The 17,230-nt window shown below is 40.2% G+C and overlaps 2 protein-coding genes across 6 annotated transcripts; one reads left to right on the forward strand and one right to left on the reverse strand.

Moving 5' to 3' along the window:
• The first annotated feature begins 301 nt into the window (after positions 1-301).
• On the forward strand, positions 302-7,922 carry LOC121708965 (alpha-2-antiplasmin-like). Its single transcript, XM_042091959.1, has 9 exons — positions 302-370; positions 2,296-2,322; positions 3,324-3,395; positions 3,748-3,961; positions 4,466-4,609; positions 4,869-5,057; positions 5,652-5,794; positions 6,083-6,290; positions 6,517-7,922. Exons 1-9 carry the CDS (start codon positions 317-319, stop codon positions 6,771-6,773), a joined length of 1,308 nt encoding a protein of 435 aa, XP_041947893.1. The 5' UTR covers positions 302-316; the 3' UTR covers positions 6,774-7,922.
• On the reverse strand, positions 7,003-17,193 carry LOC121708972 (sorting nexin-12). Of its 5 annotated transcripts, none has more exons than XM_042091976.1 (6): positions 16,769-17,193; positions 15,850-15,945; positions 14,403-14,527; positions 12,638-12,728; positions 11,351-11,361; positions 7,003-7,137 (listed from the first exon to the last, which is right to left on the reverse strand). In XM_042091976.1, the coding sequence occupies exons 1-5, from the start codon at positions 16,931-16,933 to the stop codon at positions 11,356-11,358; spliced, it is 483 nt and encodes a 160-aa protein (XP_041947910.1). In that variant the 5' UTR covers positions 16,934-17,193; the 3' UTR covers positions 7,003-7,137; positions 11,351-11,355. The 5 variants fall into 5 exon arrangements, with proteins under 5 accessions (XP_041947910.1, XP_041947909.1, XP_041947908.1 ...); XM_042091975.1 differs by lacking the exon at positions 7,003-7,137 and adding an exon at positions 7,580-8,028; XM_042091974.1 differs by lacking the exon at positions 7,003-7,137 and adding an exon at positions 7,580-9,040.
• Positions 17,194-17,230: the final 37 nt, after the last annotated feature.

Below are 17,230 nucleotides of genomic sequence, written 5' to 3' on the forward strand. Positions count from 1 at the left end.
AATGTACATTTTACTGGAGTACAATACACTCATATGTGGAATATGCTCCCTTCTGGGGAGTCCTGTCTAATCAGGCAGGGTGGATGGCACGGCTGAGGAGCTGCTGCCACCTGCTGTTGAGTATCGCAAATGATTGGAGAAAACCTCCGTCAGTGTCTGTCACCCACTTACTTAAAAATGATCACATTATCACACAGTAAAATTATATGAAATGTCAGACATGAGCCATGGCTTCCTAATCTGTGAGTTCATGTGTCTGTCCACACATGATTAATTATCTGTCATCATTTAATTGTTTTGGTCTTAAAATACTGAGATGAGCTCTGGCTTTTGGCTTTCACATTCAAGAACCAGAATCACCATTGACAGGGTAAGTAGTATAATCATTTTTACACTTAATTGAAATAATAATAATAATAATAAGAAGAAGAAGAAGAAGAAGAATTCCTAAGGCAAGGTGCCATTAAAATATTAGTGATTTGATCAGTTTCTTGTGTTCAAATTAATTAAACATGAATCAAATTGCAAATGAAATGGCAGCATATAAAACACATACACATTTACACTCTGAAATTTGCATTTGCACGTAAATGATAACATAAATCAAGTCCTTCCCTTATAAATAATAATGCTCTCGAAGGGCACTGAGGTATGCTGACAAATGCATTTTTACCTAAGATTTACCATCTGTACAGGTACATGTTCACTAAGTCTTAAATCTTCCATCTGCCCCTGAGCCCTAGGGCTTGACCCTGCGGGGGACGTGAGTGTTCTCATCCCCCTTGGCCCCTCAATGGGTGACGACCTGGAGGCTTGAGGGCTGAAGGTTAGAAGCCAGTGGTTTGTTCAGAGGTAGCAAACAAATTGCCCAGCACAGAGCAAACACACTGAGTCTCCTCCTACTCGGTCAAGGATTACTAATGTCAGAGAAACCGTTACCCAAGCAGATATCGCCAGGTAACTCCATGGGAAAGGCAAACCTCTTTCTCTCACTTTGAAAACATATGGAGAGTCACTAGGACTGTACCTTGTGCTTAGACGTAGAAATTAGAAGTGTCATATTAGGTAGGTAGGTTGGTATTTATTTATATAGCACATTTTTCATGCACATAGTGCAACACAAAGCGCAACATAAGACGCTTCAAGATTAAATTAAGACCTGATATTAGGGATGGCATAATTATTATAGATTTTATAATAGACATTAGAGTTTTGTGCATTGTAGTTTGTGCAAAGACTGCTAACATCTACATGTACCTTCTAAAATGACTCAATGTAAACTTAATGAAGTTCTTCAAGGCAAGTTCTCTGTAACCACGACAGTTGAAGAACTGATATAAATGCATGTACTGATCACATTCCTTGTCTACTGCAAGTCAGTGTTTGTGTGTTGTAGTAGACTACTTTGTTAATGATCTATCTTGACAATATTCATCAAATGCGTTTGGCATCTGTTATTTATGAGGTTGTGACAGTTAGTCACCCCAAATGACTTCATGACTGTGGTAGTTGTGAGCCTGCTAGCTCAATGCATTGTGGGATTTTAATGGTTGAATCTGACCTATGGGCTGGGAAAGAGCCTCCAAGGTCTTGCGTGGGTGGCAGATTTGGAAAGATGCGGTCAATGTGTGTGTGATTTTCAAAAACACAGAGAACCTCTGGCTTGCCGACTGTTGGTATCTGGTTGAAAAGAAAACATGGTGATGTGGACTTAAGAGAGTTAGTGTGGGTTGGTTAATGTTATGTAGGTTATCTTATTATTTACTTTATTTTGTTTTATTTATAGGGTTAGACCTATACTTTTTACCACAATTATTATACTATATCTTTTGTTATTTCATTACTGTAATCTCAACTTCACTGAAAATTAGGACTACCCTCAGTGAACCTCTGAGAATAAATTAAGGTTGGATGAATGAATGAATGAATCTTTAGTTAAACTAGCTTCTTTCCAAACATACTCCTTCCCACATGCACAACAATATGAACAGTGACTCTTTGGACAGTTGTAAAAAACAACAGTCCACACTGCATTAAAATATGTATGACATTTAAACCATATCAGCAAGGGTCGGGTGCTATATGGCCAACACATACACCCTATAGACATCTATACATTTAATAGAATTTAAATTGATACTTAAATTTACAACTAAGTAGTGCCTGAAATGAATCAATGGGGGGTGAAATATTAACCAGAGGTTGGGGGACTTGCAGTGTTGCATACAAAGTGAGCTGCCCCTAGGACATTCACCGTTGCTGTCTTTTTTTCTCCACAAAATTTGGATATCGCAGATTCCCTCCCTTTCCCATTTAGATTTGGTAAGTAGGCCATTTATTTTTTTTACTCTCACAAACTACTGCTACTCCAACTGTCATGATTAGCACATACTCATGTCATGAGTACTCTTCATGCTCATGTCACATACGACATACATAAGACATAAAAATGTCCATCCACTTATATTTAAAAAAATATAAGTGGATGGTCATAGCTGATGTATTTAAGTTGCTCTTTTAAATAATAGTAGTGCTTCTCTACTGAAGCTAGAAGAAAAAATCGAAATGCATGATTTTGAAAAGATAATATTTTAACAAGAGGCCTACAATTCTGAGCAATTCTGCACTGAAACGTGTCAATTCTGCACTTGCGCTGTCAAGTTGTCTTTACAGCTGCTAGACATAGTGCAAATTATTTGCACATTCTCACCTCAAACATGATGTGTAAGTATGTGAAGTTGCATCTTTGCCTGCTGTGTGTGAGCAGCACAGTTGTGCCTATGGCCATCATTAGCTCTGTTAGCATTTAGCATATCAAGAAAATGCTGCATCAGCTCAATAACTAAGTATGTTGCAGTCCTGTTGACGTTGAATGCAGATTTGGTGTTGTACCTAATGTTAAGTATAAAATGCCATTACATCTGGAATCAGAATAAAATGCATTCTTGGGACTTCAATGGGTTGTGTAAAAAGTTGTTAAAACATTCAACACTGGAATGTGGAGTTGTACATCATTACTAAAACCATTGCTTTTGTACACAAGTGCAAGGTGCATAGAACAATCTAAACAATGCTGTTGCAGTATTAATGCTTCAGAAAACACCTACAGCATCAGACTCCTCTCTTGAAGGGATATAAAAAGTAAAACCTGTCAAAATGCTACCACCCAGGATTAGGAGAGTTTGTACCTATTTGCATAGAGATTTGAATAGTGAGTCCATAGCCTGGTTCCTTGAACCTATCTTGCTTTCATACTCACTAGAGTTAGAGTCAGTGTGCTCACTGTTAAAGGGGTGTTTTCTAAGTCTGTTGCCGCACTGCAGGCTGGGACCCCCAGGATGGTGCTCCATTTCACTCTGCTCCTGCTGCTCTCCCTCTGTACTCAAGGAATGATGGTAAGCCATGTCTTTTACCTGTAACACTGGAACTGGTGGCACTAGTGGAGTTATGCACCCATGCTGGAAACCTTCTTAAAGGTGCAGTGTAATGGACTGGGTTGGTGGGGTTGTTGAATAGTATCAACTTCTGTTGCTAATCAGTGTTGTTGCATATACCATAAGGTGAATATACCCAGAGAATCTACCTCACTATTAACACAACCATGATTGAGACACTTTTTGAAGTTCTTCATGTACAGAAACAGGCTCTCTGAAATACCAGATGTTTCTCCTTCTCTCCCTCTCACACACATCTGCACAATTTGTCTCCATTTCTCGCTCCCTCCCTGCCTCTGTCTATCTCTGTCAGGATGAAGCTGCACCTTTTTCTCCTTCAGTGCCTCCAGGGGAGGAGGATGAGTGTGGAGAGGTCTTCTCCCTGGAGTCCAACCACAGGGCGGTGGAGGCGTCTCTGACCAAACTGGGCCTCACGCTGCTGGAGCACCTCAAGCCAAGTCCAGAGCAACCCAATGTACTCATCTCCCCTCTCAGCATTGCCCTCGCACTCTCACAGCTAGCCCTGGGTACGTCTGTGTCTTTGTATCACTGTGTCATGTGTTTGTGGACTTGTGCCTGTGTGTGTGTGTGTGTGTGTGTTGATGTGAGTGTGGCATTAGTCATAGACCCTGACAATTATACATTAGAATTAAACATTAACTACACATTATTTGGATGACTATCATGCCTATAAGTGAGTAAGTAAGTAAGTAAATATTTTATTTAGATAGCACATTTTTCAGTGCAACACAAAGTGCTCCACATACAAGACATTGACACACAAGACAAATGATACCAGATGGAGCGGCATAGTCGCCAGCGTACCCAAATTTACAGACATACAAATGACACACAGGACAAAAGATGCCGGACAGAGCGATGTAGCATAAATCAATGTCTTAAATGCTTTTAAAGTGTAGTGCTGTATATTTCAAATTCCAAGTTCAATCAGCACTGAGGACGACATACTGTGTATTTAAGTGAATTTAATGCTTCTGCCTTGAATTAATTGGTCTCCTATTCTCTCTTAGGGGCACAGAATGAAACCCAAGCACAGCTTCTGAAGGCACTCCATGCCAACGATCTGCCTTGTTACCACAAGCTCCTCAGTGGCCTGCAGCAACACCTCAACACCATGGCAATACAGGTGGCCTCGCGACTATACCTGCGCCCAGGTGAGGTGGTGGCAACAGGGAGATTGAATACTTTATCCTAGAACTACAGTCACCAATGAATCATAATCATATCCCTCCACAAACAATTAAAACAAACTTGTAAATCTTTGTGTGTTTTCTCCTTGTTAGAGCGGTCTCTTTTTCTCCCCATTATTGTTCATCCTCCCATTTCACTCTCAGGATTGATCAGCTGTCTCTGTGTCATGTCCGTCTTCCCCCAGCTGATTATTGTTTCTTCCATGGTCTCATCTGTGCATAGGTTTCAAGGTTAAGAAGGAGTTTGTGCAGGAATCATTACACCTGTACAAGTCAGAGCCCGCCCCGCTGACCGATGTGGAAGAAGTCAACAAGTGGGTGGAGGAGGTCACACATGGTCACATGACCAACTTCCTGACCAGCATACCTCGAAGTGTGGTTCTGCTGCTCTTGAATGCACTCTATTTCAAAGGTGAGCAAGTTGAGTGTGACTGAAAAAACAGTCTAGCAGCCACCCAGGTCCTCAACATTGCCCAAAGCTGTCCATTGGCACACACATTTGGTCTACACACACACACACATACTCAGGGATATAGTGGAGGCTAAACGCAAGTAAACACAGTTTATCCACCTCTGAAATTTCAGAAATAGAGTTTATCCACCTCTTATTAGAGTTTATCCACCTCTCAAAAGAGTTTATTCACCAATTGCAACTTTTAACATTCAAAATTACACAGTATTATCCACATTCACTATATGTACAATCACCAACACTCTAGAAACCATTTAATACCACTGGTTATAAACATTGGATAATAACCTCCACCATCATCAAACATGTTCTGAATGCCTTTTTAAAAAATCTGATTCCGCATGGCGCAGTCCACCTCACAGTGATCACTGTATTCATAGTTTACCCACCTCTTCTTTTACCACTACATCCCTACATATACTCATAGATTATTGAGACATTTTTTTGGAACACACATTCCTTAAAATAGACCTCTCCATGGTGCTAGAATCACAATTACAAATCCATTTCTGCACTGCTTCGTCTTATTTACAGGGGAATGGGAATCCCGTTTTGACAAGGAGCTCACTGGCAAAGACCGGTTCTACATCAACAGCACCACACCTGTAGAGGTGGTCATGATGGTGGCTCCCAAGTACCCACTGAGCATGATGCTCGACAATGCACTTGGGGCCCAGGTGGGATAATCTCTCCTTTTCTGTCTATCTTGCCATTTCTGGGATTACTCTTGCGATTTTCGGGATCACTTACTTTTCCACTTGTTAGTTGACATCATTTTTGTAACTATACAAAATACTATGTATTAGGTCATATATCTACAGTATAGGCCTACATGTGTAACATCCAAAATCCTTATCTTCTCTTGATTTGATACTGTAAAGATCACGAGAACTTTGTCAGATTCGATCTTTGAGTCGATGCAACTATGACACCCTCTGAATTCCTTTCCCATGTGACACAACCAGGTGGCTCGATTCAGATTCCAGAACAATACCAGTTTCCTGGTGGTGATGCCCAGTGGCACAGGGTCGGAAAATGTGTCCACAGTAGCAGCCAAGCTGAACATCTCTGACCTCTACACTCGCTTGCCGGCTGAGAGCACCATGCAGGTCAAAATGCCTAAGTTTAAGCTGGAGTACAAGCAGGAGCTGCAGGAACCTCTGACCAAAATCGGTGAGACTGTGGGCAACAGTGAAACTGTATCAACTAAATCGTGCAGACTAAAATAAGCGCCTGAAATTGTGAGATCAAAGAACAACACCACATGTACTTTTGATAGTGTAGGCTTGATCAAAACCAAATGTTGGTCTGTTGACATATATCCTACCATTATTTTCTCTAAGTCTACCCTTACTCCTTTACACATTTGCTGCTCTCTCTCTCACCGTCCCCTGGTCAGGTCTGGGCTCTCTGTTCGCCTCCCCGGACCTGTCTGGCATCACGGAAGGCCCCCTTCAGGTGTCAAGTGTACAGCACGCCTCAGCCATCACCCTGAGCGAGGAGGGCGCAGAGGCCTCGGCCGCCACCGCCATCCACCTGCTCCGCTCCGTGCCCATGTTCGCCGTCAACATGCCCTTCCTGTTTGCCCTGACTGACGACACCACACACGTGCCCCTGTTCCTGGGTGTCATCACCAACCCCAACCCCCACAGCTGAGTGATGGAGCGCCCGCAAAGTGACAACATAACGCAGGGAAAGATAGGCCACCCCCCGCAAAGCCAATGGCCCTCTTCCCCGTAATAAACTAAAGCTTCAGTCATATACAGTCCACTCAGTATTCAGACCACTGATAATTCATTTTTATTCCTGATACCTTTTTTAAAAATTGCTGATTTTTTTTAAAAAGGGAATTTGATGTAGATTTATGATGGGATGGGATTCATTTCAGTGATTTGAGAATGAGGAGGTTGCAATGTAACAAAGTGTAAAAAAGTGAAGTGGTCTGTTCTCTGAATGCAGTCTGCTTTGACCCTCTTGAAAAAGGACTGTTCTCTGTAGTCACGGGTTGAAACAGATGGACCTGTTGAGACAACAAAAATCTCTTCATGAAACTCCCATTTGGCCAAATTCTCAATATCATATCTGTTGTTACCTCTTTGTGCAGTGTACGTAGTTGCGTGCTGATATCCCTGATTTGTTCTAGTGTGTATTATTTTAGTTCTTTATTGCTTCAGAGAATGTTTCTTTTTTAAACATGGTAACATTTCTTTCTCAAAAGTAGTATCTCAAGATCAATGATGAAAGGTGAATTATGATTATATGGGAGTATTAAAAAAGAAATGAATCTTGTTTTGTTATTTTCACAGAAAATCTTATTACCAAATGCAATGGTTATTATAATTATTATAACCAATACTATATTATAAGTTCATGTAACTCTATAATGTAACTATATTTATTATAATTTAACTACATTATGAAATGTTGCTTTTGTTAATTAAAATACCAAAGACATCCTTGGGTAAGCAGGCAGAGGCAACTTTAATGATGGATAGAAACCACAAGGCGATTTGTATGAAAATAAAAAGTTCACCTGTATAATTCAGAGTATACAGCCATGAAAATGAAGAAATTAACCAAATTTAAACAAACAGGCCCAACAGATACAAGCTGTTTTTTTTTTTACTTTTTTGAATACAGTGGATATTCTATTCACAGTGATTTTATACAGCATGAAAGCATGTAAGATAACCATACATTCTGGACAGCACTTACAAAAGCTGGGACGTCAAAGACGCACACGTTAGAAGCTTAAAAAAAAAAAAAAGTAAGAAAAAAGGACAAACATATCATGGCTAACCTTGGTATAAAACATAAAGAGCAGGTTGCTTGCAGATAATACATGGAATGTTGGCTTACAGGAAGACATTGTCCATTTTAGTGGGATCTTCTCACCCTCCATTGCTACATTCTGTCATGGTGTATAAATGATATTGGGGAATTGTTAATGACAGTGGCATGAGTAGAGGAATGTACAAATAAAATGCTCCATAGACAGCAAGATAAGCATTAATGCCAATGGAATGACACAATCCCCAGATAATTCAGAGATGCAACCGGGACACACCGTAAAATCACTGTTGAGGTGAAGGAATGATAATTTGTTTTTACTGAATGAAACACCTGTACAACTCACTCTGTATGAAAGCAGACAGATGTAAATGGAGAAAGTGTTAACTTCAGAATAACAAAACTGTGATGCAACAAACTTGTTTTCTGTACGAGAATTTGAAGTTGTATCAATAGCAATGGCTGAAGTTTCTTTTTGTTTTTGTTTGTGGGAGTGGGGGTGAGGGGAGCATTTGGAGAATGGTGAGATCAGAAGGGGAAATGAGTGTAATATAATGTCACATGCACCAGACTGATGGATGTATGCTAAGAATCATCACCCACTGCCATAATTGTGGTAACTGACACTTAATCTTCGATGACTGAAGTGAAAACAGAACAATTCAGGGAGATGGGGCAAGCAGCAGTCATATTCCATCCTAATGTTTCTCAGCGATCAAGCAAATGATTTCATTTCTTTTCCTGGGCTTTTTGAAGCAGCATTGCACCAGTTTTTACTTCCAGAAGTGTTCTGGGCTCCCTTTCACTCACCCACTCTCTCTTTCACACACATACACACACACACACACACAGTGCACTGGTGCTGTCTTGCTCAAGAGGACAACAGTATGTACAGAGGAATAGAGAATGCTGGTAGGGTAGTCAGCGAAAGCTGGGCCTTTATGAAATAAGCCAGAGGTGTGTGTATGTGTATGCATGTAGGTGTGTGTGTGTGTGTGTGTGTGTGTGTATGTGTGAGCATGTGTGCTTCCCGGGCCTGTGGTGATGGTAGAGCGGGGATCATGAGGGACGGTGTGGGGGTGCCACCAGACCTCTCTTCCTCTCTGGTGTCTGGAGGGAGGGGGCAGAGATTTCTGGGACAACAGAAACATACCAAGCACATCAATACCACACAGAAAGAGAGCTGCTCCAACACAGTGCTGTTCTAACCCACTACACACAACCATGCAAGACTTAAGACAAGAAAGAGAAAGAGATTTGCTTGCAGGTGCAATTGCTGTATTTGTATTTGGTTAATGTAATTCTGGGACAGCAACAATGGTAAATATAGTTTGGTTGCTATAAATGTAGTAACAAAAATAAGGGTGAAATGCTATTTTCATTTGAAAAAAACAGCCTGTAACAACTAAATAGTTTGAATTGCCTATCTGCACTAAGCTTGACTTTTTAAGAGTGTATAATCTGAGATCAATCTGACTTAAACTTGGTAAATTTGCAGCACAATGCACACTTCCACTTTATACCACTGCTGACTACACAGAAAATCTGACCAAGAGATAAAGTCATCAGAAGAACCATAATAACGAAACTAGTAACCATCTCAATTCTAAAAATCAACTGAACAAACTGTTACTGCACACTGACCCATCTAAAAGGACAATGGGAAGATGGATGTTCTTGCTTTCCTAACACAGGGGAAAAAGCGTAAGCCAGTTGATCTGCATGCAGTATCTTTGCTAATCACAAATTCGCCAGATCTAAGCTATCGATAAAGGAAAATGAACTGATAACAACTGTTTACTGACCTGACAAAGAAACACACCTCAGATGTAGCCTATTCCATGTTCCATGTAACTAGCCTTTGTATTTTTGTCAGTCAATACAATTCATTGCACATAAAACACTGCTGTATTGTGATTGCCTTCAGCTACAATCTCTGGATACCAGTGTCACAATAAATGAGTAGTTTCACAATCAGGGATAACACCTAAAAATTAAACCTTCTTGAAATCTGTTTTTTTTTTGTTTATTTAATCTTCATCTGTTGAAGGATAAAAATGGCAACTGGTGACTGACAATTCTTACATATGTATACTTCCAATGTTATGCTTTAGGTGTGCTGGAATGGACACATGAGAAAAAGTTTTTTCGACAATAATATAAGGATACATTATTCATACAATATTTGTAGAATGTATTATTGTTCTTTGGGTTAACATAATGTATAGGCACAGTCAGGGATTTTGCAGAAAGTATTGTTTGTTGATGTTTAAATTAATTAGTAGACACTTTTGTGCAAAAAAAATAAAAAATATTACATTCTATTTTAACCCAGGACCAAACGAAACACGTCAGAGAGGTAGCTCACCCCTACCTTCAGTATTCCCAGAGAAATCCCACGCATGGTTTCGTTTTTATTAGGGGGACAGGCTGCCCCCACTTTGCTTGTTTCCAATTTTCGGAGCCTGGACTGCCTAGAAACCGGATTTTTTTTTTACAGTGTACTCACCGTATTGGCAGCTAGCGGTTGTGAGGAGATGATTACTGAACGTGACCAAAAATGTTATGGGCTTGAAATCGTGTAAAATCCCTGACTGCACCTTTAAGTAAATCTGTTTTCGCCATTATTATTATATACACAGTCCATTTTATAGCATATTTATAGAAAATGTGTTAGAGTAGACAAAAACTGTTTCACTGGAGACTTGGTTAACTTGGCTAAAACTAATGGTTAATTTTTACAACTATATGAGTTATTATGATGTTCAAATTGTATCCGGACATTTTGTATTTTACTTAGTTTGATGCATATCTGAAGTATTTCCACTGCGAAAAGAGTTCAACCAGGTCAGCTATAATTCTGCAATTTCCGTTAACATTATGATAATCCTGTGCTTTCTTCGACTAATCGAATAATCCAACATAGGGACAGACAACAGTGATGTAAGCATACAAATAGTAGAACGGTGAAAACAGACTGAAACCACACAAACTGTTGTTCTTTCTACTATGTTATAAAAGTGCTACTTTAGAGAGCATATTAAAGATTGGAAGATGCAAGTGAGAGTTAGCATGACTAGAAGAAACAAAAACACTGCTGGTGTGAGTGGTGAGAGACTGACGCAAAAGTGCAACTAAAAGCGTGCAATCTCATCATGCAACCTGCCACATTCACCATGGCGTTTATCATTAGTGATCCTTTTAGGCAAGGAGGGTGGTGGGGGATTGGGGGGGGGGGGGGGTTGCAAAATGCAGCAACAGTGAGGGGAGTGGACACTGTGGTGGACAATGGAGATGTGATATGTGTTAAGTACCAAGCGGCTTTGTTGTACTAATGAAGATTTCAAAAGACATGCAAGGACCTGGATCAGCCCCTCCCACCCCACCTCGAGTGCGGTTCAGACTTATGAGGAAGACAAATGGGAAGGAAAATAAAAACTTACTTCATTCATACCTAAGAAAAGGAGACAAAATGCACAAAGTCATGGTGTCAGATGGTGTCAAAGGTGTTGCTCTTCATCTCAACATTGCACGTTTTATGATATAGTCATTTTTATTTTACCAGTAGATGAGTCAGGCACAATCTGACTGACCCCCGAGGAGAGCAAAACAAATTGCTTCAATAAATCAAAACTTGACTGAAAAATGAGCATCTCCAATAATGTTTGGCAGTTGCTTAACACTCTTTTCAAAGTTGGCACATATTTCTGTAGTGAACAGGAAAAATTTTAATTTAATTTCATATCTCAGTCGAGTCATATCTCTGCTTTGAAACATGTGAGAGGACTAAACTGGCATGATTAAGCCATCCACCTTCCGGAGAAAAACCCTCCATCAGTAACATCAACACTGAGTTTCTGCAGTGACTCAATAGGGAATAAGCCAATTCATAACAGCAGTGTGCACTGCTGTGGACGTTAACTCAGCAGGAGTGTACATTTCTGGGCGGAATAGTAGATGGCTCCATAGAAGGTTGGGGCAGCTTTGTGTACAATCTGGAAAAGGTCGGAAAATATATCTGTGCTTCCTCAAGGGAAATATAAGGGTTGGAAATATTGGTATGAGTCAGGAAGATGGCTTATAGCTCGGTTCTATGCTAGAATATTCTATGGTCACACTCAGAAACCTATATCAAGGTAAAGGATACTTCAACATAGGTTGCGGGTGTGTGGACAAACGAGCAAAAACTATCCTATAATGAATGGCATATCATTCATGTAAAAGAAAGAGAGATAAATCATAATTTGTTTTTGTCTTTGAGATCATTTTCAGAAACCACCTCATGTACCGAATCACTTTAGAATAATAATATAGAGTAATAAAAAAACATGATGTGTAATAACATTTACATGCAACTTGGTTTCCTTCATCCTACAGCAGGTTAGGTGACTAGCTGGAGTTTCTGCACAAATTAACAAAGAACCAATAGCCTCAGACCGTTATTCTGACCAAGGTTAACTAACCAATTCTGCGTGGTCGTAAAAAAAACCATGAACTGACGTACTGTGGCAGGGCAAGGTTCAATCAAGAATAACAAGAATGGACACACAAAGTGTCAAGAATTTAAAAGTGCATTGCACTACGAATTTACTGCACAACACAGAAGGCAGACTTGCAGATATGGAAAGCTCAGTTGTTCCCGAAAAAAAAAAGTGCAGAAATGGACAAAAAAAACAAACAAAGAAAAAAAAAACTAAATGAAATGCACAGTTCATTTCCTACTGCCGTACTTTTCCTGGGATGTAGTTCCTGTCAATAGCCTCATCCTGAAGAAACATATGTAGGCAGCGTTCGTTCTGGGCCAGGGGATGGCCTGCAATTCTGATCAAGAAAGACACAACAGCAGTTGAAACAACAATGAATACAGAAAAATGTTAGAGACAGATTACTGAGAATAAGGCCGGTTACACAATTTCCTGTATTATGTGCATGATGCCCAAAAATCTTTGGATTTTCATTGAGACACCATGTTAAATGGTACATGCATGGAAGGCCTTTATATAGTGCTTTTCTACGCCTTGGAGCACTCAAAGCACTTTACATAGTAATGCCTTACTGGAAATTAGAAGCATTCATACTGGCTGTGTGAGATGCTGCTGCCATGACTCGAGTCATCTGGAGTTTTGGTGTTCAAGCTCAATACAGAAAGACATACGCCTGGTGGTAGCAGCACCGCAGCAGAAACGTCACATGTGAATAAACACGTACAAGTGATCCACAACAGTCACAACAATGAGGTGGGCAATGTGAAACAAGCCTAATGCTTCAAGTACAATATCCACAGTGTGTAGTCAAAAAGACATGTGTTAATGTATGTGCATGTGTTAATGTAGTCTGTGTTGAAGTTATTAACACCAAAATGATCTTGTTTGATGTTCACGTTCATGTCGTAATTCTATCTGTTGTGTCTTGAGGTTATGTTACACTACATACATCCCCTCTGACAATGGATCTCAGGCAATCTCAGCCATTTACAACTCATTCACATGGGTTTCTCACAAGGTGCAACTATATTATTATAGATGACCAAAGGTTATCTCTCACCTCCAATAAAGCCAGAGTGCTTCTGTGTCATTACGAGTCATTAGCCAGTGAAATACTACAGAAGCGGACTGAGGGCTTTTCAGGCACAGAGTTTAGCTCTGCGCTCTATCTGTGGTCTATGTAATCTTGTCTATAGTGTTCTGGGCGTAGGAAGAAATTACTTAGGAAGGCAAAGCCAGACATCCTGGCTGTCACACTTGCTGTGTGTCTTGGCTAAGGCGGTGCCAGAATTGTGAGCCCTTCTCAAGCTCAGACATGCAAACTGAACATTTTTCCAGGCTGTCTACATTGTTATTAAAAGAAAAAAGGAGAAGAAGAGAAGGCAAAAGCCCAACCAGTCCTGCAGCCAGGCCTGTCTCCCTCTCCTATGCAGTGCACCTGTCTTTTATACTGTGTGCGTGCGTGCGTGTGTGTGTGTGTGCGTGTGTGTGTGTGTTCAGGCATGAGTTTCACTTCTGGTTGCAGTGAAGGTTGCAAAAGTACCCCACAAAAAACCTTGGCAACTGAATCTGCAGATTATGCCCTTCTAATAAACATGGCACAGAAATCTCCCCATGTGACAAACCCTTTTGGTGCTAAGAGTTTTAGACGCACATAGTCTATCAATAGAATGAATGCTGTTCACTGATGAAATGAGATCTAGGAGAACACATAACAATGCCTGTGATGAGCAAACTTCCATGTTCAATGTGTAGTTAGTTAAATGTGTGGAGTTTAGCTTATATTGTTAAAAACATCTGTATACGTACATACACAAATTGTACATGTATAATGAGAAACTATGTGTCTCAATATTTTCAATGTATTCATTAACTTGCATGTTTTCACTTGACTGTACATTTAATTAGGATAAGACAGGAATCCCAAACCGGTACAATGGTTACACTGGTACAATGCATGTTCTGTACATGAGCTTTTCTTTGAGAGCATAACAAGGCCACAAACACCTACCTGTTGATGAACTGCTCAAGGCCAACTCTTCGCTCCTCTATGAAGGACTCTTCGAATATACCCTCATCTCCACGGAAGGGTAGCTGTCTCTTCAATGCCTTCCCTGGCAAGGGAGGCACAACAATCTGCAAGAGAATGAGTAGTCTAATTATGTGGACCAAAAGGGGACTTTCAGTTGTGTCTAACCTAACAAAGAAACACTCACTTTCAGCAAGTGGATAGGTAAATCACTAACAGATATATTCAAGGGCACAAATAAAGTCAAATGTATTTATAGAGATCCACCTGAGGATGGGCATGGACACAAGGTATAACCATATGGGGGAAATGTCTAGTCTATTGCATTATAGTCTATTGCTCCCCTGAGATCACACTTTGTACATATATTTTTGGCTAAGCTCCAATGATAAGACATGTTATGGAAGATGGCCAAGAAGAAGAATTTTCAACTGTGGTGACACTGCAATTCTTCTGATGATATAGAGGGTATGATGCAGTAAATATTGATGCTCACATCATGTGACTGAGGACCTACAGCCAATTTTTCAACAGTCACTGATCTTCTGTGAGCCTGTATAATGAAGAGATCTGGTTTTGGGAAATGAACAAAAATTAAATGAAATGTATTCCATTTTTATAAATGAATGCTTCTGCATATACGGTATAAGCCTTTCACCTTTTTGTGGGAAACATCCACAAATGGTCATCAATTCTGTCACAGCACAGAGTGCATGAAATCTCTGAAAACTCATCGACAGCTAACATGTAAGGTCCTGTTAGGCTTTCATCAATTATCATGTTTGCCACATGCAATCAATATCCAATACTCTCCTGGCAGTATGCTTCCATGGTAACAGGCCAAAGCCATGCTTCTTTTTGCTGTCTTCAATAGTTAAGAACAGTAACATTTTACAGATAGTTTGTTTAAATTCAAATTATTATTGAACATTTACATAACATCACCTTAACGAATCCCCTTAATCACAGATTGATGTCAACAGAGTTTTTGTCATTAATCTGAACATCTATAGATAGCGTTATAGCCTACAAGACAATCCAAGGAAAGTGACATCAAAAGATCTACTTTATGCTATGGGAAGACATTGCAGGCGAGTTGCATGGGCCTACCAACATTGGGGTATTACTGAATTGCTTCTGGATCCTTGAGATTTGGTTGGGAAATGAATAAATGGATGGCAGACATCTCTCTTTAATACAGGTGAGTTTGGATACGTTAAACCTTCAGGAATAATTCCATTCACTGCAAAGGAACAGACGTGGATCTCTGACACATTTATTGCAGTGCAAGGTCCCATTTAAGTGTTGCTGTTGCATTTTAAATAAGCTGGCGTCTGCGTGAGTAACCACTTTCATGAGGATAAACTTCAGAACTTCTCTGACAACTGTCTACAATCAACAGCGTTTTGCCTAACTATTAGGCCCTTACCTTACTGTCTCGTTCGAGTTCATTTTTCAGCCACTCGAAGTCACTATATCGTCTTCGCACAGAGGACTCCTTCATCTTAAAAATTGGGAGGTTTGTCTGCAATAAGATCACAAAGAAGTTACATCAAGCAAGACTGGGTGTGACATTTATTTCAAGCAAGTGGAAAGAGTGTGAGTGTTATAGATAAGGACGCGTAAACCTAATGTATGCTGTCGACTACATTAACGTTAGCTGTTCACCTAGCAAGTTTTCTGATAATCAGTGTCGTAGTGCCTGTGATTACTAATTCAAATGCAAAATATGTGCTCTACTTGATTTAATCCCTTTGATACTTCGTGTCCTGACACAAACCATAACCGCTCTCCTTCTACCTAATTATTTCAATGAAGTTAGCAAGCTAATATCGCAAAAGTCCTTAACGTTAGTGGGTCAAGCAACCTAGCTATGTGTCTTATACTCTGTTTAGTAGTCAAGCAATCTAATAGTGCTGGTGACCCAGAAAAACCCTGGTCCGTTTTGCTATATTCTGTTGTCTCTATCTGGTTGTTATTTCCATCCGAATAGGACCTGTCAAACACCATTATCGTTAATGTTATTAACCCCTGCTAGAACTAGCTACCTTGGATAGATTCTAGTTAGCCAAAGCTTGCTATTGAACATCGATGCTAGCTGGCTAGCTAAACAGACACCAGTACTAGAGGCAAAACGTTTGTTGGCTATATTTAACAGCTAATTTCTCTCTAGTTCATAAGTATAAACACCATTTGTATAGCTATGAAAGCAAATAACAAGTTGATGCAGCAGGTAAGGTATCCAAGGTTCGGACCAGCCTTCACCCAAAACCTCGATTCAAATGAAGATCCCAGTCGCTTGCGAGGACGAAGTTAGCAACATAGCAAAATGTTATGACTTAACGTACCTTCATTCGGACCTCGTACGTGGTGAAACGGTTTCGTCCAACACCAACGGTTTGAGGATCATAAACGTCGATTTCAAGAAAGTTACTGGGTGGACCATAGGCGTCCGTAAGATCCTGAGGTTTTGAGTTTAACCGGCGAGTATCTGCGACCGTCGGCTCTGACATTTTTGACAGACTAACGATAGCTAAGTTAGGTTAGCTGGCTACTTAAAGAATGTATTGAAAGCTAACGTTTCCTGCGGATACAACTCCGTTAAGACCGCACACTACAGTTATAAACTATTTAAGACATCAGATCTCTCGGAAAAGATTAATTTGCAAGCTTTGTCTAAAATAATGCGACTCAGCAATCCAACAGGAAATCCTTATTCATAGACCTAACCAGAAGTCGTGGTTGCTTCGGTGGAATGGGATATGTGGTCCCACCCACTCCTCAGCAGCTAGGGGTGGCCTGGACAGGCC

Source organism: Alosa sapidissima, chromosome 5 (assembly GCF_018492685.1).
Source record: "Alosa sapidissima isolate fAloSap1 chromosome 5, fAloSap1.pri, whole genome shotgun sequence".
NCBI lineage: Eukaryota > Metazoa > Chordata > Actinopteri > Clupeiformes > Clupeidae > Alosa > Alosa sapidissima.

Excerpts from the sequence above, each read along its gene's own strand:
- LOC121708965 (XM_042091959.1), top strand. The coding sequence starts at position 317 with ATGAGCTCTGGCTTTTGGCTTTCACATTCAAGAACCAGAATCACCATT. Across the intron at positions 3,962-4,465 it reads ACTCTCACAGCTAGCCCTGG|GGGCACAGAATGAAACCCAA; the intron begins GTACGTCTGTGT and ends ATTCTCTCTTAG. Across the intron at positions 5,795-6,082 it reads ACAATGCACTTGGGGCCCAG|GTGGCTCGATTCAGATTCCA; the intron begins GTGGGATAATCT and ends TGACACAACCAG.
- LOC121708972 (XM_042091972.1), bottom strand. The coding sequence starts at position 16,933 with ATGTCAGAGCCGACGGTCGCAGATACTCGCCGGTTAAACTCAAAACCT. Across the intron at positions 14,528-15,849 it reads AACTCGAACGAGACAGTAAG|ATTGTTGTGCCTCCCTTGCC; the intron begins GTAAGGGCCTAA and ends ATTCTCTTGCAG. Across the intron at positions 12,729-14,402 it reads CTTGAGCAGTTCATCAACAG|AATTGCAGGCCATCCCCTGG; the intron begins GTAGGTGTTTGT and ends TTTCTTGATCAG.